General features: G+C 43.4%; 1 protein-coding gene across 1 annotated transcript in view; it reads left to right on the top strand.

Moving 5' to 3' along the window:
- Positions 1-5,452: 5,452 nt before the first annotated feature.
- Positions 5,453-24,955, top strand: part of kl (klotho) — a 123,642-nt gene continuing 104,139 nt past the window's right edge. Inside the window, exon 1 of the mRNA XM_041198671.1 lies at positions 5,453-6,172. Coding sequence (XP_041054605.1) covers positions 5,453-6,172 — 720 coding nt within the window. The remainder of the gene's footprint in view (positions 6,173-24,955) is intronic.

The raw sequence follows: 24,955 nt of genomic DNA, 5'->3' as shown, positions 1-24,955 counted from the left end.
CACTTTGGACTTGAATTAAAATGTTGTCAAACTTGTTCGTATTGAATTCCACACATCTGGGCCAGTGTGTCTTAATGATTTATGCACTAAGGCAGTTTTTGGATTGATCAGATGTACATTACAGGAATTTCTGATAGGGTTGTGAATGGCAGAATTCAATTGAAAAGTTTTGTTGAATGAAGGTGGTAACTGGTTGAAATGAAATCAAAATATGAGGGAAGCTTTTAGAAAAAATGTATATCTTCAATTTTTAAAGTCTTAAAGCAAATAAATAGGGCAGAATTTTGCTGTTGGCGAGCAGAGGGCGGGGCCCGCTCGCTGACGCATAAAATGGTGCTGGATGATGTCGGGCAGAACCCCCAACGTCATTCCGGTCCATTTAAATTTTCAGGAAGGCAGGCCCGCGGCAAAATCAGCTGTGGGCCCGCCAACCTGTCAATGGCCAATTGAGGCCAATTAAAGTACTTAGTGTACCTGCCCGTCCAACCGGTTTCATGCGGGGATTTAAAATTTTTAATAAAGTTATTATGTTAATTATGAACATGTCTCATCTCATGTGACATTGTCACATGAGGGGGACATGTTAGGGAATTTTTTTTTCTATTTTTAATATTTTTAAAAGTGTAAGCGATCTCCCTGAGGCAGCACCAAGCCTCAGGGAGATATGTGCTCTTTCGTGCGCATGTGCGAAAGAGCGCACTCTCGCATTTGGGGAATCCCCCCTCCCACACACACAGGAAGCGCGTAGCACTTCCCGCCTACATAAAATGGTGGCGGGCCCATTTCTCCAGTTCATGTATGGGGATCAGCTCCTTGCCCGCCAAAGATTGGGTTGGGCCCGCCCACCCGACAGGGAGAAAATTCAGCCCACAATGTGCAGAATTTTGCCCTTGGCATGTGGGCTCAGCAGGGGTGTGTGGGGGCAGTCGGGAAGCCAACTGCTGCCTGCGATCAGGCCCAGAAGGCAATTTCACACTGGCAGGCCAATTAAGGCCCACACAGCATGAAATGTGAGTGGCAGTGCTCAGTGCGAGCCAGGCAAGCATGACCTTCATGCATGCACAGTGCTCAGGGAGATGATCTGATTTCAAAAAAAAATTTAAGATTTTATAAATGTCATGAAACATGTCTCCTTATGTGACTCTGTCACATGAACAGGGACCTGTTATTAATGAAACAATAAAGTTTTTATTAGCTTTTTGAAACCTCATCCTGCCCATGGATGAGGTTTCCAAAAAATTGCAAAGGCCGTATGGCTTTTTTGCCTGCCCGCCAACTTAAGGTTGGACAGGCAGTGAAAAATTTCTTTTAATTAACTTTTTAATGGCCTTAATAGGTCTTTTAGTGTCGGTGGGTGTGCTGCCAACTCTGGCACATGCCCACTGACTGACAAATTGTGCGAGAGCGCGATGATATCGGGACACATGCCTGATGCCAACACGCATCATTTTACACTCGGTCGGGTTGGGTGCATGCCCGCCCACTGAACTAAAAATTTTACCCAATGGTTTTGTGTTGTCAAAATAACCCATACCTGCCCAAATCCACATAGCTTTCTCCTGTAATAGAAGAATATGTTGGGTTTTAGATTTTTTTGATTGTGGTATGCTTACACATTGCTACAGTAGTTTATATGTAGCAAAAGAACAGAATTAAATACAGTAAAGATTGTTTGAACCAGCAAATTATATCTTAATTTATACAATGAGAAACATTTTTGACAGTTCTTTGCTTTGTTCATTCCAACTTAAAAACTAATGAATCACAAAATCTAAGAATGTTGTATTCTTCTTTCTCTCATTATCTACTCCATCTATCTTCATTCCAAATTCAAAATCATTCAATTTTTTTTAGATTTGAAGTGAATAAAATGTGTCTTTTGTAAATTTAGGGATAAACTGTTACTACGAAACCATGTTAATAATTTTGGCAGTTCACAATTTAAAATGTACAAAGGTTCCTCTATACTGAATAGAATGTATTGGTGTTATCAGCAAAGAGAACGTGGTGCCAGTCAGAAGAAGCATTTACTATGTCCTTGTCATGATAGTGGATTATAGCCCCAAATTACTTACGGGCATGTTAAACTTTTTAAGGAAGATGTGTATTTTTTTAAAAAGACATACAAGCAGCGACACTGAGCAAAAGTTGGCTGACAACGTAGAGTAACCACTTCCTGGAAAATTCCTGTGTGGATTATACTTGACCGACGACTCCCAAGAGAACATGGAATGTTGCACCTAAAATTGTGTCAAGGCCTACTTCAGACAGAGACACTTGAAAGGAAGAGATGCAATGCATATGACTGAATAATTTCCTGTGGTTGTGGAGACTGATTGCTGCATCTCAGCAGACATCCAAAACCATCTCCTGTTGAGTTAAATCTCAGAATGTGGAAATGATCTGAGTTGAAAGAAAATAGACTCTCGGTGAAAGACATGTTTGTTTCTTTTCCTTCTAGAAATACACAAGGAAATGGGTAAAAAGATAGCTGCCGACATGATCTGTGTGTGCTAGTGTTCTAGCATGCTAGTGTTCTAGCATGCTAGCGTGCAGTGAGAATCATAGCAGCAGAAGATCAGCTAGACATGACTGCAGGCAAGAGGTTCCCTCTCCCTCTCTCTTGCTGTCTCCAAACCAACTGCTAAATTGCCAAAGTCAGCTCTATTGGAATCACCCAACTTAGCAGCTGCAATGTTTCGCCATGTGCTCTTCATGGACAAGCCAAGGACTGATTTGTATATCTTTTTAAACTTTTATTTGGACTCAACTTCTCATTTCTGATCTGTGTCTACATGCATTGAGTTCTTATTTTTTTACTGGATTTTTAGTAACTAATAAACTTACTCTTTCTTTGACTCAAGAAAGCCTGGTTAAATTGGCTTATTCTAACAAATAAATACATTTGCACTGGGAAAAGGTATCCACAGAGGAAAAGGAAATTAACCTTCTTGCGACCAACCAAGGGGGTTGAATAAAGGAAGGGAGCCAGTTCACCCCACCTCATCCAGGAGCACAACAAAATCGGGGCCCCATTTGGGAAGCTAACAAATTGAGCACCTCACCCGGGGACCAGTCATAATATTATTAATATGTTTAAGAAATAATAGCAGACCAAGAATGGAGCCCTGTGATACTCCAAACTTAAAACTCAATATATGTTCATGCCTCTGAATGGAATGAACCTTACAAAGTAAATGTGCCACGCACAGGGTTCATTGGTCATCACACCCTGACCATTCAAATGTGGCATTATCCTGATGATGCCTCAGACTCTGAGGGGAAGGTTAACCATTGTGGAACTTCCTTCCACTGGAGTGGAAACTCTTGCAGAAAGGAGGCCCTCGCACTCACCAAGCTGGGAGGCAACTCAGAAGAGCAGAGGGGCAGAACTGCAGAGGTGAGGGGCAGCTCAAGGGTCTGAGGAACAGTGCTTCTCAGGTACTGAAGCAGCCCATTCTTTCCTGCAACAAGACCTGGACTACATTCAAGCTTGGTCTGATAAGTGGCCAGTATCATTAATGGCACACAGGCACCAGGCAGTGACTGTCTCCAAGAAAGAATCTATGTCCCTTGACATTCAATGATCTTACCATGGTTGAATCCTTCATTATCAACATTCTGCAGGTTACCATTGAACAGAAACTGAACTGATTCAGCCATATAAATACTGTGGCAGCAAGAGCAGGTCATAGGTGGCAATTTTGCAGTGAGTAGCTCACCTCCTGACTCCCCAAAGCCTGTCCAATGCACAAATCAGGAGTGTGATGGAATATTCTCTGCTTGCCTGGATGAGTGCAGCCCTGACAACACTCCATAAACTCGACACCATCCAGGACAAAGTAGCTGCCTCAACTGGCACCTCATTCACCACTTTAAATATTCACTCCCTCCACCACTGACGCACAGTTGTAGCAGTGTTTAGCATCTACATGATGCGCAACAACATTTTGCCAAGCCTTTTTCGACAGCACCTTCCAAACCCACGACCTCTACCACCAAGAAGGTCAAGGGCCGCAGGCCCATGCCACTACAAGTTCCTCTCCAAGCCACTCACCATCCTGACTTGGAAATATATCGCTGTTCTTTCACTGTCCCTAACAGCATTGTGGGTGTACCTACAGCACATGGACTGCAGCGATTCAAGAAGGCAGCCCACCACCACCGTCTCAAGGGTAGAGATGGATAATAAATGCCCAACAAACCAGCGATGCTCACATCCCAGGAACGTATAAAAAAATCTTTCAATTAAATAGAAAGACATTCACAGAGGATCTACAGTTAACAGCTGTAAATATCAGGCGGCACCATTGAGTTGGGGCACTTGTTTTCTCATTCATTTACTTTATCTTAGATGTAGCAGGTTGCATTGTATTTCTGTATAATGTTTTACTTTCATTTCTACATTTTTTAAATGTACGATCCAAGCTTTGCGCCTGGGTCCTTGACCTGCCCTGTGATAAACTCGGGGTATTTCAATCTGGTGTGGTGGTGAAAAGAGGTGGTTTAAATGTCAACAAGGCACTGATTTGGATCAAAGTAATCATTAACAAGCAGCGCGATCATTCGTGGTCATAAAGTAGACCCTGTCATTGCGGTTGGTTCTCTTTTGAAGGCACGGGGACTTATCAACTCCTGGTACAGTCAGCGCGCAGTCACTTCTTGCAATCGCAAAACTGTAGGAAAAGTTGTCGGGCCTCCAAATCAGAGCTTTAGTGGGGCAGGGGGAAGATGCTGACTAAACGGACAGTGCCTGGGACACGCGGGAGGTGAATTCGATCACCATAAACATAACACAAATCTTCCCGAGTGATTCCTAGGACCTGTCACGGAGTTTTTCAGCTCCCGAATTCAACAGCCTGGTAACAGGCAGCCAGCTCTGTTCTGACTGAAACCTGCACCAAAATGGGATTTCCCGTTACTTTCTCTTAAAATGGAATATTTTAGAAAGTGCAAATGACGCACGTCCACATCAGGAAGGAGGTGACACGGCTCTCGGTGACATATCCTTCGTCAACTACGAAATAAGAAATAAGTGACTGTACCATTTCTTAATGTGCACCTGAGAGGATCAGAGCTGGACAAACTCGAGAAGCCTTTATGTTCGCAGGCTGCTGTGAATCTTGAATTAGCAGAACTCTTCTGGGTATTTAGTGGCCAGTTATCACTTGGCAGTATTATTAGCTACTCTCTCTCTCTCTCTCGCTCTCGCTTTCTCTCTGCCCCCAGGCTGTTGGTCAGGAACAGTCAGTGGGTAATTATTAATAGATGTCCCTGGATGGAGGTGCCGATGTCCTGATGAGTCTTACGACAAACCTGTGCGAGTGTAATGTGGGGCATGTTATGTGTGTGTCATAGCAAAGCGCACAGCGTGTCCCTTTCCCCGGCTGATCTCCCTCCACTTGGACCACAGCACTAAACCAGCCATGTCTCCAACGCAGCGGCAAACAGCATGAAGCCAACAGCGCTTGCACTTCTCATCCTTTGCCCATGGTTAGTGTCTCTGAATGGAGACCCTGGGGCAGGAGAAGGGACCTGGGCCAGGTTTGCCAGCCTGCCCTACCCGGAGGACAAGCTGTTCCTGCATGACACTTTCCCCGAGGGCTTCATGTGGTCTGTAGGGACATCAGCTTACCAGACAGAGGGTGCCTGGCAGCAGGATGGAAGAGGAGCGTCCGTCTGGGATACCTTCACCCACAAGCAACTCAGTGCCAACGGGGATGTGGCCAGTGAGAGTTATAATAACATAGAGAGAGATATTTCCGCCATCCAAACTTTGGGTGTCACACACTACCGATTCTCCATCGCCTGGTCCAGGATCCTTCCAGATGGTCTGGTCTCAAACCGCAATGAAGCTGGCCTGAGGTACTACTCCCACTTGATCCAAAGGCTCCGAGATGTAGGCGTTGAGCCCATAGTGACTCTGTATCATTGGGATATGCCCCAGGCTCTCCAGGACATGTACGGAGGTTGGATCAATGAAAGCTTGGTGGATCGCTTTAGTGAATATGCAGAGGTCTGTTTCAAGGCTTTAGGGGACCGGGTGAAGTATTGGATCACCGTGGACAATCCTTACGCGCTAGCTTGGCACGGTTACGGCACGGGCAAACTTGCCCCTGGTATCCACGGAGCCCCAAATGTACCTTACACAGTGGCACATAATCTGATTAAGGTAAGGTGCTCCATAAAACTGAATGATGCATTGGACTCGGTTTTAGATATAACCCTGGAAGCAACATGTTTAACTGGGAATGTCAAATCCAGTGGGATGAGGTCGGAATTGAAGAAAAGTTGATTACAAAAAGGAAGGCAACTTTTTTCAGATTTAAAACTATCTGTTAAACTAGTCATTAAAAAAAAAGAAACAGCCCACGGGGCCGAGGAACTAACTACATGAACAAATAGAGTTCTGTATTTTGTCTTTTTATCCTGCCCAAAAAGCGGAAGACATTTAAAAAAACTGACAGCTCAGACATGTTCAACTGAACTCTCGGGAAGAGAGAGTTTTGAAGATTTGAGTCAGAAATTTGATTTATTTGCATAAATCCCATGAGATCGAGTTTAGCTCCTAAATGCTTTGTAAACGGTTACTCTGTCACCACCCACACCCCTAACACCGTGCACAAAGTTAACTAAATGACCACGTGGGATAGCCCAAACTTGTCACTTGCTTTGCTTATCTCCATACAAGTTTAAAAAAAAATACTTCGGCTGAGCTGAATATGCGTAGCAAGCTGGGTATGTGGAATAGACCAATGAAAATAAAATTATAGAATCAGAGTGGTCTCGGCATAGAAGGCCATTCGGCCCGTCATGTTTGTGCCAGCTCCCTGCAAGAGCAATGCCCTGAGTGCCGCTCGGCCGCCTTCTCCCCGGAGACCTGCAAATGTTTCCTATTCAGATAATAATCCGTCTTCCTTGTGGGTGCCTGATTCCAGGTGGGTGAATGAATCCTTAAACAGAAAACTGTAAGGTGTAAATGTGACGGTGAAATCTACAAAAAGATGATCATTACAATGGGACCCCGTGTTGCATTGGGATGAATTGGAAGAATAAACAGATATAAACCGTTGCATAGAGTCATGAATTCATTCTAAAGCAGAGAAAATGATAGAAATAAATGTTTTATAGAAATCATTTTGATGGAAAGAAAGACATAAATGTTCCACAGAAGAGTGATCTCACATGCGGAGAGAAATGTATTACACACCATTAATAATTATGGGACTGCTGTGGCATTTCTGTAAGAAAATAAGAATATACTTGGTTTAACCTATTTCACAGTGATCTCAATATCACAAAACATGTGACATAAATGAGACAAACTATTCTTGTACACTAGATTATCCACTAATAAACTAGGTTCCATTGTGCTGTATAATCCAATTATCCATTGGTTTGTAGTTATTGTACATCATTTATCAGTCACCCTGTAGTACAGAACCTGAATATTGCTGAAAAGAAAGACAAGTTGCCAAAGCTTTTCATCTTACAAGATTAAGGATCAAGAACGAGAGGGCACAGATTTAACGTGATTTGCAAAAGAAGCAAATGTGACGTGAGAAAAAACTTTTTCACACAACAAGAGGTTTGGGCCTGGAATGCACTGCCTGGAAGTGTGGTGGAGGCAGGTTCAATCGAGGCATTCAAGAGGGCATTAGATGATTATTTGAATAGAAACAAGGTACAGGGGCACAGGGAAAAGGCAGGACAATGGCACTAGATCATAATGCTCATTTGGAGAGCTGGTGCAGATACAATGGGCTTAATGGCCTCCTTCTGCACCGTTTAGATTCTGTGATACACTCATCAGGACAAACCAAAGAATGCCAAATTTCAAACAATCACAACGCTTTACGCTATTGGAAAAAAGGTTTTTAAAAATTCTTTCATGGAACATGGGTGTCGCTGGCTAGGCCAACATTTTTAAAGCCCATCCATAAATGCCCTTGAGAAGGTGGTGGTGGTGAGCTGCCCTCTTGAATCGCTGCAGTCCATCTGGTGCAGGTGCACCCACAGTGCTATTAGGGAGGGAGTTCCAGGATTTTGACTCAGTGACAAAGGAGGAATGGCAATATATTTCCAAGTACGAATTGTGAGTGGCTTGGAGGGGAACTTGCAAGTGGTGGTGTTCCCAACCATCTGCTGTCCTTGTCCTTCTTGTTACGGGTTTGGAAGGTGCTGTTAAAGGATCGTTGGTGAGTTGCTGCAATGTATCTTGTAGTTGGTACACACCGCTGTTACTGTGTGTCAGTGGTGGAGGGAGTGGATGTTGGAGGTGGTGGATGAAGTGCCAGTTAAGTGGGTTGCTTTGTCCTAGATGGTGTTGAGCTTCCTCAGTGTTCTTGGAGCTGCACTCATCCAGGCAAGTGGAGAGTATTCCATCACACTCCTGATTTGTGCCTTGTAGATGGTGGACAAGCTTTGGAGAGTCAGGAGGTAGTTACTCTCCGCAGAATTCTGAGCCTCTGAGCTGGCCTTGTAGCCACAGCATTTATTTGGCTGGTCGAGTTCAGTTTCTGGTCAATGGTAACCCCCAGGATGTTGATAGTGGGGAATTCAGTGATGGTAATGCCATTGAATGTCAAGGGCAGATGGTTGTATTCTCTTTTGTTAGAGATGCTCATTGCAGGGCATTTGTGTAGCATGAATGTTACTTGCCACTTATCAACCCAGGCCTGTGTGCTGTCCAGGTCTTGCTGCACATGGATATGGACTGCTTCAGCATCTGAGGAGTTGCAAATGGTGTTGAACATTGTCCAATCATCAGCAAACAGTCCCATTTCTAACATTATGATGGAAGAAAGGTCATTGATGAAGCAGTTGAAGATGATTGGGCCTAGGATACTACCCTGAGGAACTCCTGCAGTGATGCCCTGGGATTGAGATGATTGACCTCCAACAATCACAACTATCTTCCTTTGTACTAGGCATGACTCCAGCCAGTGGAGAGTTTTCCCCCTGATTCCCATTGACTCCAGTTTTGCTAGGGCTCCTTGATGCCATACTCTGTCAAATGCTGCCTTGATGTCCAGGTCAGCCACTCTCACCTCACCTCTTGAGTTCAGTTCTTTTGTCCATGTTTGAACTAAGGCGATAAGATGAGGAGCTGAGTGGCCCTGGTGGAACTCAACTGGGCATCGGTGAGCAGGTTATTGCTGAGTGAGTGCTGCTTGATAAGACTTCACCAACCCCTTCCCTCGCATTGTTGATGATCAAGATGGGGTGTAATTGGCCAGGCTGAATTTGTCCTGTTTTCTGTAGACAGGACATTCCTGGGCAATTTTCCACATTCCACATATAGATGCCAGAGTTGTGGCTGTACGGGAACAGCTTGGCTAAGGGCGCAGCTAATTCTGGAGCACCAGTCTTCAATACTATTGCTGGAATATTGTCAGGGCCCATAGCCTTTGCAGTATCCAGTACCTTCAGCCTTTTCTTGATATCACATACAGTAAATCAATTTAGCTGAAGACTGGTAACTGTGATGCTGGGGTCCTCTTTCATTGAGGATGGGGATATTTGTGCAGCTTCCTCCTCCAGTGAGTTGTTTAATTGTCCATCACCATCCATGACTGGAAGTGGTAGGACCACAGAACTTAAGTCTGTTTGTTGTGGGATTGCTTAGCTCTATCTATCGCTTACTGCTTTCACTCTTTGGCATGCAAATAGTCCTGTGTATTAGCTTTATGTGGTTGACGCCTCATTTTTAGATATGTCTGGTATTGCTCCTGGCAGGCACTCCTGCACTCTTCATTCAACCAGAGTTTATCCCCTGGCTTGGTGATATTGATAGAGTGGGGGATATGTGGGCCATGGGGTTACAGATTGTGGTTATATACAATTCTGCTGCTGCTGATGGCCCATAGTTCCTCATGGATCCAGATTTGAGTTGCTATATAAATATTTATCACAATTAGTATGGTGGTAGTGCCACACAACATAATAGAGGCTATTTTCAATGTGAAAAAGGATTTTGTCTCCACAAGGACTGTGTGGTGGTCACTCCGACCAATACTGTCACGGACAGATGCATTTGCGACAGGTAGATTGGTGAGGATGAGATCAAATAGGATTTTCTCTCTTGTTGCTTCCCTCACCACCTGCTGCAGACCCAGGACTCAGCCAGCTTTGTCAGTAGTGGTGCTATCAAGCCACTCCTGGACATTAAAGTCCCCCACCTGGAGTACATTCTGTGTCCTTGCCACCCTCAATGATTTCTCCAAGTGGTGTTCAGCATGGAGGAGTACTGATTCAGTACCCGCTGAGGGTGGGGGGTGGGGTGTGGGGTGAGGGCGGTGTGGGCAGTACGTGGTAATCAACAGGAGGTTTCCTTGCCCATATTATCCTAATACCATGAGACTTCACAGGGTCCAGAGTCAGTGTTGAGATCTCCCAGAGCAACTCCATCCCAACTGTATACACTGTACCATCACCTCTTGTAATTCTGTCCTATCGGTGGGACAGAACATACCTAGTGATGATGATGGTGGCGCCTGGGACATTGTCTGTAAGGCATGAATCTGTGAGTATGACTATGTCAGGCTGTTGCTTGACTAGTCTGTGGGGCAGCTCTCCCAGTTTTGGCATTAGCCCCAGACGTTAATAAGGAGGACTTAATAAACGGGGTTGACAGGGCTGGGTGTGCCGTTGTCGTATCCAGTGCTTGGTCACTGCAGGGTGGTTCATCAGGTTTCATTCCTTTTGTCGGCTTCGTAGCAGTTTAATGCAACTGAGTGGCTTGCTAGACCATTTTAAAGGGCAGCTAAGAGTCAACCACATTGGTGTTGCTTTGGAGTCACATGTAGGCCAGACCAGGTAAGGACAGTAGATTTCCTTCCCTAAAGGGCATTAGTGAACCAGATGGGTTTTTACAACAATCAACAGGTAGTCACTATTACCAGGACCAGCTTCTTCATTCCAGATTTATTAACTGAATTTAGACTCCACCAGCTGCCATGGCAGGATTCAAACCCGTGTTCCCATAGCATTAGCCTGGGCCTCTGGATTACTTGTCCGGTGACATTACCTCAACACCACCATCTCCTGTGCTGATTGGTTGGCAAGTTTGTTGGATTTGTGTAAGTCCGTGTGGCATATGTGATGGGGTTCATCTTCATGGCTCACTACGTCCAAATATGTATGGGCTGCTTAAGATACAAAAAAGTGATGCCCCATTATACCTTAATTCGTCAACGGCAGGTCTGCTCAGCATGAGTTTGCCAAATGGTTGAATGAAATACTACAGCTAGGGCTTAGTGAGTTTTCCCCATACACGCTGAAGGATTCCTTCACCTTTGCTAAAACATACGCGGCGTACATATTGATAGCAGTAAGCTGTCCGTGTGCTCATTCCACATTATTAGCTTATTTATGAGTATGCCACTAAAGAAAGCCATTGACATTTGAGCCATGTACCTATCCTGGCAGGCTAGGTGCGCCGCCATTTTCTGCAACTGTATCCATTGAATTTATGAACTTAGTAACTCACGCAGTCAAATTCAGTTTTAATGGTACCATGTATACCCAAATAGATAATATAGTCATGGGGTCCCCTCGAGGTCCAGTACTTGCTGATATTTTTGCTGGTTTCCAGAAGAAACATGTTTTTGATGGAATGAGCCTAACCTCCTACCCTGTGTATATTTCCAATACATAGATGATAGGTTTGCTATATTCAAATCTGCAGCAGTGTTTAAAGATTTTGTTACATACCTTATTGCACTCCATCCCAGGCTCCCATTCACTATTGTGATGGAACAGCCTAACACACTTGCTTTCCTTGACATGCTAGTTGAGAAATTCACTAATGGTTTCTCCACCACTGCCTATCGCAAGTTTACCTTCACCGATTAATATACTCATTGGGATTCATATAGCTCCATGTGCTATAAGATTGGCTTATCAGCAATCTTGTAAATAGGGCCCTAGCTATTTGCTCACCTTGCAAGCTTGATGCAGAAAGAGAGCGCAAAGCTACCTTGCAGGACATTGCCTGTCCTGATCAGATCATTGTTCGCTGTCAAACTCACCACGTTTGGACCTGAAAAGTGCCCAGCCTACCTCAAATTACCCTGGTGTGGCAGAACAGAACCTAACACTGTCTATTTTTATAAAAATCTATCCTCATTGGTATTTCTTCATTTTAAGCTGGATCTTGCAGCTGACAAAGACCATCAAGGTGGCTGACCCTATGTCTATGACTCACCAGAACAAAAGATGCCATGTTGCAGTGTCGAAAATGTCACACCTCGTTATTTCTGAGGTACTACTAACAGACCACCTGGGGTCTGCTCAACCCAACTTCAAAGGGAGCAACACAAAAGCCATTTACATCTGATAGAGCAGGCTTGCCAGCAAAGTCAGAGAGTCTACTAAGACAATGACCTCTCAAACATTCCTTTTAACCCAAAATGGCAGGGACATTAGCAATCTTGATGACAAAGCTGAACTCCAGATGCTGGATAAATATCCTTTGATGAAGACCTTGTGGATGGGTAAGGTCACATGACCTAAGACTCTGGCTTGTTGAGCAAGTTAATATTGTCTTCCAGTGCTACAAACCCAGGCTGCTGCTTTAAAATCTGATTAGCAGGCCACTACAGGGTTGACAGGGCTACTATACAGAAGGAGCTCTGGCCAGGCTGGACAACTGGTCCCATCCACCCTGCCTCTGCTGAAAGTTCTGTACCATCATCTACAAACTGATTCATCTCTGCATGCCTATTTCATCTTGCGAAGTTGCGACCCCCAGAAAAGCAAATTTTACATTGGTTTTCAGCCTGCCAACCTCCATGAAGGGCTTCATCATGGAACTTTGATTCTGGACTCTGGACCTCACATAGAGGAGTATTTATTTTCACTGTGGTCTCAGTACTGTAAAACATTTTCCTTATCCCTCACTTTACTGTATGTGTTTGCAGGGGAATGTTGAAGACCCTCTTTTTCACATTTTTTAAATGTGTGCAATAAACTAACCTTTTGAGTTCACCCTGCCTCGAGTTTGCAGTGAGGTTATCAGTAGGAATTGTATCACACAAAAACGGAGGGGTTGGGATATGCGCAACTGCTTATTAAAAAAGGAAACAAACCAAAATACTTTTCTGTTTATGGACGGGTGGTGAGAGGAAAAATTAATGCTGTTTGAGTGGACTCCCCCTCCTGTCTGTAACACTGACAACGCAAAGTATCTCAAAAATTTGAACAACTGGTTAAGCGAGCTGTACACGCTGCCACTAAGCAATGGCTATGCAAGTAATATTTTCCACTAACAGGATGCAGCCATCAGTCTAAAATTATATTCTACCTATCACAAACTTTAGCAACATTATGTATAAATTTTAATGCTGGTGCGATGCCAGGTACAAGGGCCATATATCCCAACGATTGCCTGTTCAAATCAAACAGCCTGTTCAAAATAGGCAGAGTACTCAACCAGCCTATGCTTGCAAAACTCAGAAAAAAACATTTACTGTTAGATGGGATTCCCGTTTGGACAGCATTTGTTGGACAATCCTGAGTGTGCTAATAGTTACAATAACAACTAATTTAAGATAATCAGGCAAGCTTGTAACATGGCTCATTTATGTTTGCTAGAAGCAACATACATTCATAGGCAGGGACACGGTCTCTGCAAGCAAAAGAAAAATGTTCAAGCCTTGCACCTTTTTTTGAATTACCCAGAAACAATGCTTTGGCCAATCTGAGTCAGTTAGCACCCCTTTTTCTCCTCTAGTATAAATTGTTGTGATTGCTTGAAATTTTGTATTCTTGTGTTTGTCCTGATGAGTGCAATGAAAAGCTTCAGCAACATGTCTGTCTTTTCAGTAACATTATTTATCCTTCAGTGCATTCTAGACAAGTGTGAATTTTTCAGTATCATATGTTATTTGTTGTTTTCAAGGCATAATATATAGAGAACACATGTACAGATTGCTTCATAAGAATCTTTAGTATTGAATATTATATGGGCACTGCATAGCAGTTACTGGTTTCAGATTTGTTGCTGTTTAGATTAACATAAGACAGATAGACTAAGCTGCATTGACAGTTCTTCGTCACTTATTCAGTAACAGTTGGATGCTTGCACAAAAATAAATACTGCAGCTGTTGGAAATCTGAAATAAAAAGAGAAAATATTGAAAATATTTAGCAGGGAAAGTAGCGTCTATGGAGAGAGAAGCAGAGTTACAGACAGGGGAAAGAGGCAAACTGAATTCCTTTATTTCTCTTGCAATCTGCCTGTAAGCAGAGCTGTTTAATTTTTGAAAGAGGGTGTGGCATGTTTCTCCAAACCCTCTGTTTGTGCAGTCAATTTTAAAGTGACTTATAGCAAATTCTTTTTATGGTTAAATCAGAAGTATTGTTTAGTCATACATTCAAACCCAGGGGATGGTTGTTGCAGCTACGTACTCGTGCACACAAGCACAGAAGAAGGAAATAGGAAAGAAAATAATTTTACAGCTAGGAATAACTTTAAAAAAGAAGCAAAGATATGGATACTAATTCACATGAATGTCAGAGTCCAGTGTGGGTTCCTTCATGTAGGAGTTAAGGTTCAGGTGGATTCAGCTAGCTGAAAACAGGAGTTGCAGAATCCTTTGAAGTTGCTGAGAGACGCAGAAAGATGAGGTTAGTATACAGAGACTTGGTCTATTCTGCAGGCAGTGGCAGGAATCTTCCAGAGAACCAGGCTTCAAGGAGGTTTAGACTTGAGGCAGACTTTGTTGTTAGCCTGGAGTCCTTATTGACAGGCTGGATGTTAACAGCAGACTGCCTTGGGACTCCTGGAATGTAACATTAAAACTTTCTAAAGGCCAAAGGAGCTTAGTCATGTGGTGTTGCCCATTGATGAGTCAGTTTCAGGGTAACAATCAGTGTCTATGCCTCTGGTCAAAGTCAATTGTTCACATTAGGAGATAGATGGTGGTTATTAATGCCTCTGTGGGTATAACGAGTTTCGAAGACTCTCCCTTTGTTATAAGTTCAGGTTGAGGGGACAGACCATCTGCTGCTCCCTTTTTTAATTAATTGTAACGGGTCCCATAACGATAGATGTGAGATTCCACAAGGATGAATGATGAGCTTTGTCCTGTTGTAAGTTTCTGGAACTGTAGCCAACTTGCAAATCATGTGACCTATAGCAACCATGTTTTTGGTCTGGTAAAGTCCATTTTTTTAAATAAGCAGGAAGTAAGATTTGATTTAAACAGCTTGAACAATGGGGAAATTTAGAAAGTTGCAGCTTAGGTCAGCTCCCTGTTATGTTCCTGCCAAAGGTGGACTCACAGCGGCTATGACTAACCATCCGGCAGCAGTGGGTAGCCAATTAGTGTGAATTTAAGGGCAATTAGCCCATTTGTTACAAGTGCAATGAGATCTTACCAACATCTCAGCAGCTCAGCCAAGGGAGCTGCACAGCAGGAAGCCATTGTCCATTGAAATTAACATCCAGTCAGCATTATAAAGAGAGGAAGCAGCAGGAATGATTTCTTGCATTGCCAGAGGCATAACATTGAGAAGTCATTGGTCTGAGACAGCTGATAGAACAAGTTTAGGGGGTGGTAATTTAGGGTGTCTTGTGCCAACATACTCTGCCACATCAGCTGAGCTGAGCAGGCCTGGACGTGGGACCCACTTATCCAGTGGTCGAGTAGACAATGGAAGAGGAGCAGCACACTGAGCAGCATATCCAGCCACAGGCAAGAGAGTGACACAGAGGGATTGGCTGAGGGGAGGGAGATGGAAGGAGGGATGACCCTGAATAGTGGGTATATATGCAAAGGGTCAGCTTTCTTGACCTATCAGAACAGCAGTGGTGTAGAAGGCTGTGCTTCTTGGATCAGGTGGTTGGGACATATGGCTGCTTCAGGAAGAGGACCAGGGGCCCTAAGGAATGAGTGGCCATCCAGTGCCCATAACAAAGAAGGTCACAGTCATCCTGAATTTTTATGTTTCCGGCTCCTTTCAGGCTTCGGCTATGGACATATGTAGAATTTCTAAATTGGCCGCCTCAAACTTGTTTCAATCTCTGTAGAGAATACATTCATACATCCAGTTGAAAGAATGGCCCATCAACATTTCATGTTTGAAACTTTTACTGTAACAATGACAGCAAATAAACACAATTGACTAAACGCTATTTTCTTTTTGTAAACAATGTACACTTTAAACTACAGAAAGGAACATTTCCCTTTATACTTACCACACATCGCGCTCTCCATGGAATTACAGTCCTTATAGCAGACTGCCCACAGATGCTCCCAAGCTTTCAATGGGCTCCCACTTCACAAAGTAGTAACTTCAGGTGACTGTCTCCAGGCATTTTCCTCAGTTTTTGGAGAGTTTCTTCAACCACCCAATGATTCTTCTTCCCCTTAGCCATGCCAGGACAAACCTCTCAGAATCCTTAGATGGCTGCAAGATGTGTCACTTCGACCAGAGACCATCTCCTTCCCGCATCTGGCTGTGGTAGCTCGCAAAAGCAAGCAGCCGTTTCCCTCTGCTGATCACCCAGGGCTGCTGTTTTTCCCTTTTTTTCATTTGTTTTCTGCTCAAAAGGCCTGAGCTGACAAGTCTACTCTTTGCTCACAAAGCTGCTTTGACCCTTTGTCACAGGTGTGAGAATTTTGCACCTCTCAGCAAGTTCTTTGACTTGAGTCTCTTGTTCCCATGGCAACTAAATCAGGCTTGTTGTCAAGCAGCATTTGGAACAGGTCACATGAACCTCTTCTTTACTCCATTTTACCTAAAATTAAACATACAATTTAAAACAAAAGAATCTTATTAACTTCAATATTGTAACAAACTGCAAAATGCAGGTGATAGATTCTATTTACACGAGGACATCTGACTACATCATTTTTCATGAATGTGTCCAGTCAGACACAGAGGGTTGTTGGGATTGCCTCATTGGCAGGATTCCCACAGGTGGTAGCTGTACCTACAATGGCCATTAAGATGCTGCCCGGCCAGATGGGGACATTTGTGAATAAGTGGGACTTCGACTTCCTCAACATGCAGCTTGTTTGTTACCACCGCAAAAGATTCATGCAAGTGCGCGTAATGTTCCCTGACAATTGCCATGACTCTTTCGTCTTGAAGGAGTCTCAGGTGCTTCTGTTCACTCCACTATGTAGCCTCTGTAGGTGGATCCTGGATGACCAGGGGATATCCACTAAATGCATGGCTCATGACATGAGTGTGGAACCTCACAACAAAGGCAGAGGAAGGCAATAACAATCACCATGTCTCCACCCAGCAACCATGAACAGGCAGTTGGTCTCCTGAAGATGAGTTTCCTTAATTTTGCTTAGTCTGGGGGAGCCCTCCAGTAAGGCACTTCAAGAATATCACACATTGTGGTGGTGTGCTCCACAACATGACGATGCAGGGAGGAGGGGAACCTGGAGCCACATAAAGGCCATGAATGTGTGCATCCTTGGAGGAGGAGGAGTTGGATGAAGAAGACAATCAGCCAAAGTAGTTGAAGGAACTTTGGTAAATTGCTGCAATGTGTCTTGTAGATGGTACACAGTGCTGTCACTGTGCATCAGTGGTGGAGGGAGTCAAGGTTAAAGGTGGCAGATGGGCTGCCAATCAATTGGGCTTTGCACTGGATGGTGTGAGCTTCCTGATTGTTTTTGGAGCTGAACTCACCCAGGCAATTGGTGAGTATTCCATCACACTCCTGGCCTGTGCCTTGTAGGTGGTGGACAGGTTTTGGAGAGTCAGAAGATGAGTCACTCATTGCAGGATTTCCACCCTCTGACCTGCTCTTGTAGCCACAGTGTTTAAATGACTGGTGCAGTTCAGTTTCTGGTCAATGGTAACCCCCAGGGTGTTGACAGTGGGGGATTCAGTGATGGTAATGTCTTTAAATGTTAAGGATAGATGGTTAGATTCTCTCTTGTTGGAGATGGTCATTGTCTGGAGCTTGTGTGGTGCGAATGTTACTTGCCGAGTTGGTACCAAGACAGAGAAGGTCAGTAGACCATTCTTAGAAGAAACACATTCTGTTTATTTACAAAAGGAACTCAGCAGCTACACTTGTGTGCTTACAACTCTAAAATTTTGGCCAGGGTTTTCCAGCCCAGTCGCAGGCAGGACCCGCCGTGGGCGAGGCGGTGCCTCAGCCAGAAGTCCATTGACTTGCGGCGAGACCGCAGGGGCGGGAGGGTGTGGATAATCCCGCCCTCTGTTTTTACTCTTCAGAATCTAACTCAAGACTACTGACTACAGAGGTAACCCGCACTACTCTGCTATTGGATACTAAAATCATATGATCTTACATTACAACATTTATCTTAAAGGTATATTACATATCAAATTACTACATCCCTCCCCCTTTACTCAGAAACACATTTTACAATTTTCTCAAGATATCAAATTATTCAATCAGATAAATAATTTACAAAGTCAGTCTTTCTGTGGGTTTCCTTATGCGGGTAGAACATCTCAGCTCTACAGCTTCTGATGTTTGATCCAGAACCTCCATAACTGTAGTCGTCTGAGTATCTGGTTCTTCAGTAGACACCTGGCAAATCTGTTTCTTCGATTCTTTCAGGTGCAGTTGGCCCTTCAAACATATCTGTACTCAAGTGAGCTCTTTCAACAGGAGAAGTCACGAACCCTGGTGGAATCATTTCTGGGTCTTTTGCTTCTCCTCTTCTTATATGATCCACGTGTCACCGTATGACTTGATCTTCCACTTTCACGTGGTAGGAAAGAGGTCCAATTGCTGCACTTATGTCACCAAACAACCATGTTGGTCCTTCTCTAAAATTCTTCACAAATACTTTCTCTCCTATGTTAAATGTCCTGTCACGACTGTGCCAGTCATGTCCAATTTTCTGACTTCTCTGACTCCTTCCCACCTTCCCCCCACCAAGTTTGGCATGATTAGGCTCAATCTTGAGCAGAGATAGCGTTTCATCAATAATTCCATAGGTGTGACACCCATTATTGTATGAGGGGTGGTTCTATAATGGAAAAGAAAATGTACTAACTTGAAGACAATTTCTTCATACCAGACTTGAATGTCTGAACTGCTCTCCTGGCCAATCCATTTAAAGAAGGGTGGTATGGTGAAGTTTTCACATGAGTAATACAGTTGAGGCTGATAAATCGGTGAAATTCAGCACTCGTAAATACTGTTCCATTGTCCGATATGGCCACTTCAGGTAGTCTGTTGATTGCGAAACATTGGCCTGGATTTTTCCTATGGCGGCCGGGCTGGGTTGGAACGGGCAGGGGCGGGCGCGGAACCGATCCAGCGCTCTTTATTGCATGTGCGCGAAAGAGTGCAGCAATCTCCTCTCGGCACGGAGCTGCCTCAGGGAGATTGAATGGAGGTGAAAATAATTAAAGAATCGGTGTAAGAATCTATTCAAACATGTCCCCTCATGTGACTGTGTCACATGAGTTGGGACATATTTGTAAAGGTGGGAAAATTTATTTATTTATTTTATAAAAGCTTCAGCGAACCTCATCCAGCCTGTGGATGAGATTTCCTGAAAAATGTGAAGGTCGCTTGGGCTTTTCGCTTGCCCACCAACCTTAAGGTTGGACGGGTAGCATTGTTAAGGACTTTAATTAATTTCTCAATGGCCTTAATAGGCCCTTAATATTTCGGCAGGCGCGTAGCCAACTCTGGTGCATGCCCGCCAAACGAAATATTCCGATTGCGCACAATGACGTCGGGAGGCACACCTGATGTCATCACGTGTCATTTTATGCATTGGTGTGCCAGACCCACCCCTGCACGCTGACCAGAAGGTTCTGCCCATCGTCACAGCTTGTCTATTGTAGCAGCAGATGTAAGCGACCTCATTTCACATATGTCCATCTTTTTTGAGCATAAATCGACGATAAGTAGAAACATTGTTCCCATAAAAGGCCCCGCATAGTCGATGTGTACTCGCACCCAGGGTAAGACTGGGTCTCGATTTGTCCAATCTTTAATCATGTATCGGTGATGAATCCAGGAAGTTCAATAATAAAACAAACTTTTGAGGAATTGGAACATCCTCATCTTTTACTTGCATAGGCAAATGACTGAGTGCATCTGCATACGCTGCCAAAATCAATGCCCAGCTTAGTAACTCTTACTGAGGCTATAGGGGATAGAGCTTTGTTTTCTCTGAACAGTCCCAGCAAGGGTTTGTGATCCGATGTGATTACAAAATGACGACCGTGTACATATTGGTGAAACTTCTTATCAACAAAACAACAAAAATGATTGACTGGCCTTTTTCTTCTGCTGTATTGAGTGTTCTTGATACATATCCTAAGTAGTTCTGATCCATCATTTATTCGATGGGAAAGCACTGCTCCCACTCTAGGGAGATGTGTCACATGTTAATACAAACTCTTTTTTTGGGTCAAAATGTACTAGAAGTGTAGATGACTGTAACGGCTGTTCCACTTTTGTGAAAGCTTCTTCCTGTGGTGTTTGCCCAGACTATCTCTGGTTTTTCTTAAGCAAGTAATACAGTGGTGCCAGTTCTGTCGACAGATTAGACAAGAAGCGTCCATAGTATTTGATCATCCCTAAGAATGATTTCAGTTTGGACGTATTCTTTGGCGCTGGTCCTTCTCTAATGGCTTTCATTTTTCTTCAACTGGATGTAGGCCTTTTGAATCTACCTTGTGACCTAGTTAAATTAGCTCTTTTGCTTGGAATGTGCACTTTTCTTTTCTCACCCACACCCTAACCTGCAAAAAATGTTTCAAAACTTCTTCCAAGTTCATCAAACGTTCCTTTCCAGTGAGTCCAGTCACAAGAATGTTATCCAAATAAAATACAATGAGGGGCAGTCCCTGTAGTAAACTTTCCATGGTTCTTTGGAATATGGCACAAACTGATGATACGCCAAAAGGTAAACGGGTATATTGGTACAACCCTTTGTGTGTATTAATGGTGATAAACTCCCAGGAGGCCTTCTCTAATTCCAATTGTTGATAAGCATGACTCATATCAAGTTTCAGGTAGGCAGTTCCAACTGCCAGTTTAGTGTACAAGTCTTCAATTTTTGGTATGGGGTGTCCGTCCAACTTAGTCACTTTGTTGACTGTTAATTTGTAGTCCCCACAAATTTGAATGTTTTGGTAAGGTTTGAGAACAGGTAAAAGCAAAATACTGCGGATGCTGGAAATCTGAAACAAAAACAAAAATTGCTGGAAAAACTCAGCAGGTCTGACAGCATCTGTGGAGAGGAAGACAGAGTTAATGTTTCGAGTCCGTATGACTCTTGAGAACAGTTACAATTGGTGCTGCCCATTCTGAAAACTACATTGGTTGCATCATTCCTAGTTTTTCTAATCTGTCCCATCCTGCATTGCAAAAGCTACTGGCCTTGTCTTAATGGATCTTGGTGTTGCCTCTGGATCTGCATGAATGTTTGACCTCCATAGTGTTCTGTAACTTTACATATGCCCTTGAAAGTTTTCTCCCATGTAAGTTTTCAATTTGGCATCAGTTGCTTCCAAATTTAGTTTATGTTCCCCATGATTCAGGTATTTAAAAGTGTGCTCATCTACAACTGTAGTGGCTGCTCCAGTATCCACCTCCATTCTGATAGGCCTCTAATTCACTCTCATGGTTACATAGATAGGTTCTGTTCTTCCTATCCTTAAATTGTAAAGCAAATAAATATCTGAATCTATTACTTCAGGATTTTCAATGCTGTTAATCTTATTGGGTTTTTGCTTTTGTTTGAAAGTCTGCCTGATTCTATCTTTACAATGTCTCATGAGGGGTCCATTTCAATGAGAGAAAAAACATTCGATCTTTTTAAACTGTTATTCATTACAATGTTGTTTGCTTCCATTATGCCATGTTTTTGCTGCTAAGTTATCTCTTTTAATTTGTCTGCTAACAGTGGCTGTTTCCCGCTTCTGAGTAAAGTTTTGCACTTTCAAGCTCTTTTTGGTTGAGGCTCCTTGCCTAATGTGGAGGACGGCGTCATTTTGTGCTCCCTGTGTGGCTTTTGAGTCTCGCACTGCTCCATTGCCAGAGTGATTTCCAATGCCTTCTGGAAATCTAAATTTGTTTCAGACAGTAATCTCTTCTGAATCGCATCTTCATTTATTCCATACACCAAACAATCTCTAAGCATTTTACTGATAGATGTACCAAACTTGCAATATTCAGTTAATTGTTTTAGACTTGCCACATAACAAGCAACTGTTTCCGCCGCGGCTCTATTCCTTGAGTTAAATTCAAACCATTGCATTGTCACCGATGGTTTGGGCTGGTAATGATTCTTTATGAGGCTTACTAAGTCATCAAAACTTTTCAAATCTGGGGCATTAGGTGCCAATGGATTTCAAATTAATCCATATGTCTTACTCCCACATGTGGATAAGAGGATTGCGCGCTTCTTCTCCTCTCCCACGATGTTTTTTGCCTGGAAGAATGCGAGGTGTTCAACATAATGAGACCCAACGTCTGAGGTTGGATCAAAAGGCTCAACTCTTCCAAGTTGCGGAATGAAGGGATTACTTCGATGACCAAGAAGGAAATTTTTCTTTACTTATAATTACCGTGTGAAATGTGGTCTGATTTGGATTCTTCTGATTTCCTTCATGTCTTTTCTTGCTTTTTACTCTTGTCATTAGTTTGTTAGATCCAGTGTTGGGGCTAAAGGATCCAGGTTGCACGCTTGTTTCATAGTGACCAAGTTGGTAGCAAGATAGAGAAGATCAGTAGACCGTTCTTAGAAGAAACACATTCTGTTTATTTACCAAAGGAACTCATCAGCCACACTTCTGTTCTTTAAACTCAAAACTTTACTCTTCAGACTCTAACTCAAGACTACTGACTACAGAGGTAGCCCACGCTACTCTGCTATTGGGTACCAAGATCATGTGATCTTACATTGCAACATTTGTCTTAAAGGTATATTACACATCAAATTACTACAAGCTCTCAGCATGGATGGGGCTTGTTGTCACTAAAGCATTGCAGTGCAGAGAGCTCACCAAGCTTGTAAATGTATTACGTGCGGACTTTATGCCACTCACTTTCCCAGGCCCCACCAGGTCATTGAATTGTTTCCAACACTGAACCTTAGTACTCCTTACTACGCTGCAGCTGGACCCCTCCTGTGCCACCTCAACAGGCAGAACTTGCGCTGCATGGGTCCTGAATCCCACAAAGGCCTGACAGTAGCCACCTAATTGCCTGAAGGGCATTTAATACAGTCAGGCCTCCCCAGTGGAACTGACAGGGCTTCCCCGCTGGGTCTCCAACTAGTGGCCAATTAAATCTGGCCCAACTTAATTCAGCCTAACATTTCAATGAAATTGAATGAACTTTAGCCCAACTAAACCAGCCTAACTATTAAAATGCAGGTTATTCATAATAAGTTAACTGAATAATAACTTATGGCTTATCTAAATGTCTGATCTGTCTTAGGTAGTCTTCAGACAGCCTTGACTTGGAAGATTCTTTCCTGTTGTGATTTACTGGTCATTTACATTTACCTGTGCCAGTCTCTAAAGCCTGAATATTGCCAGCAATCTATAAAATATTTGCAAAATAGGAAATATATCACACACACCATGCTCCCCTCATGATTCAATAAGTTTCCCAGTGGGTAGCTGGAAAATACAGATGAGAAAGTTCCACGGCTTGAATTTCCTATTGGACTTAACTGTGGTAGCTGTGGGGATTCTGTAATTGGCCCTGGCATGTGTGGCTTAGAAAAAGGAAAGCTAGGCAAGATTCTCATTTTCAATTGCTATTTTGTGATTCCTGTTACAAGTATATGTGTGTGGATGTCTGGTGCGGACAGGATCAGGCTCAGCTGGGATTTGCCCGTATCACCTATATACATACACTCGATGTCAAAGGCCACACACTGGATGATATTTAGCATTTGTGGAACCATGCCATATGAAAGAGAGAAGAAGAAATTGGCAAGCTTCGCACATACACACACATGCACACATCTGAACATGCTTTCTTGTCCATAGGGCACATTCAATCTTTATTGAATGCAAAAATGGATAGCTGCATCATCAAGTCTTGTGACTCCATTATTCAGGGTGCCATAAAATAATCAAATAAAATGTCATAAAACTGTTGCATAGCTTGTATCAGTGCAAAGTAGGTTTGGCTCCATATCACCACATAGCTTGTGGCTTAATCTGTCTTTTGTATGCAGGATTGAAGAGATCGAGAGTGGCATGCAAACCTGGTGCAGAGTGGGCAACTCCACTGAAGTCACCTGCACACCGTAGATCATGTATGTCCGTGGTGGTCAGTTTAGCTTTGGCACAGAGGCCACTGAGGTTACAGTGTTTTCTATTCAGACGGTATTTAATACTGACACCAGAGGGCAGTTGATCTTTGATAAGGTGAACAGCCACTGTCAGGTAGATCAAATAGCCTTGCTTGATTCTTGTCTGAATTTTGAAGGGGAATGTTTCAGATCTCCCACTGTAGACAGTTGTAGTCATACCATCATGAAGCAGTTGCAGGATTGTGATGAAGTTTCTTAAGGCATCCAAATCTCTGGAGGACAATCCACAGAACCTTGCGACTTACTGAGTCAAACGCTGTCATCAGGTTGATGAGTGCAATGAAGAGTACCTGGTGTTGTTCTCAACATTTTTCTTGGATTTGTCTGGCAACAAAGACCATGTCAGAGGTCCCTCTAAAAGGTCTAAAGCCACATTGTGTCTCCGGGAGGATTTCCTCAGCCACAGGAAGTAGGCAATTCAGGAGAATCCGTGTCGGGATTTTGCCTGCTATGGACAAGAGGGAAATACATCGATAGTTTCCACAGTACGATTCATCTCCTTTTCTGAAGATAGTGACAATTGTGGCATTCCTGAAGTTGGGGGTCGGAGGGAGTTCATTTTCCTCCCAAATTTTTAGGATGAGTGCATGGAGTCCTGATGTGAGCAAAATTCCACCATCTTTAAAGAGCTCCACTGGAATACCATC

This window comes from Carcharodon carcharias, chromosome 11 (assembly GCF_017639515.1).
Source record: "Carcharodon carcharias isolate sCarCar2 chromosome 11, sCarCar2.pri, whole genome shotgun sequence".
Taxonomy (NCBI): Eukaryota; Metazoa; Chordata; class Chondrichthyes; order Lamniformes; family Lamnidae; genus Carcharodon; species Carcharodon carcharias.
This window is presented reverse-complemented; position numbering and strand designations above follow the sequence as displayed.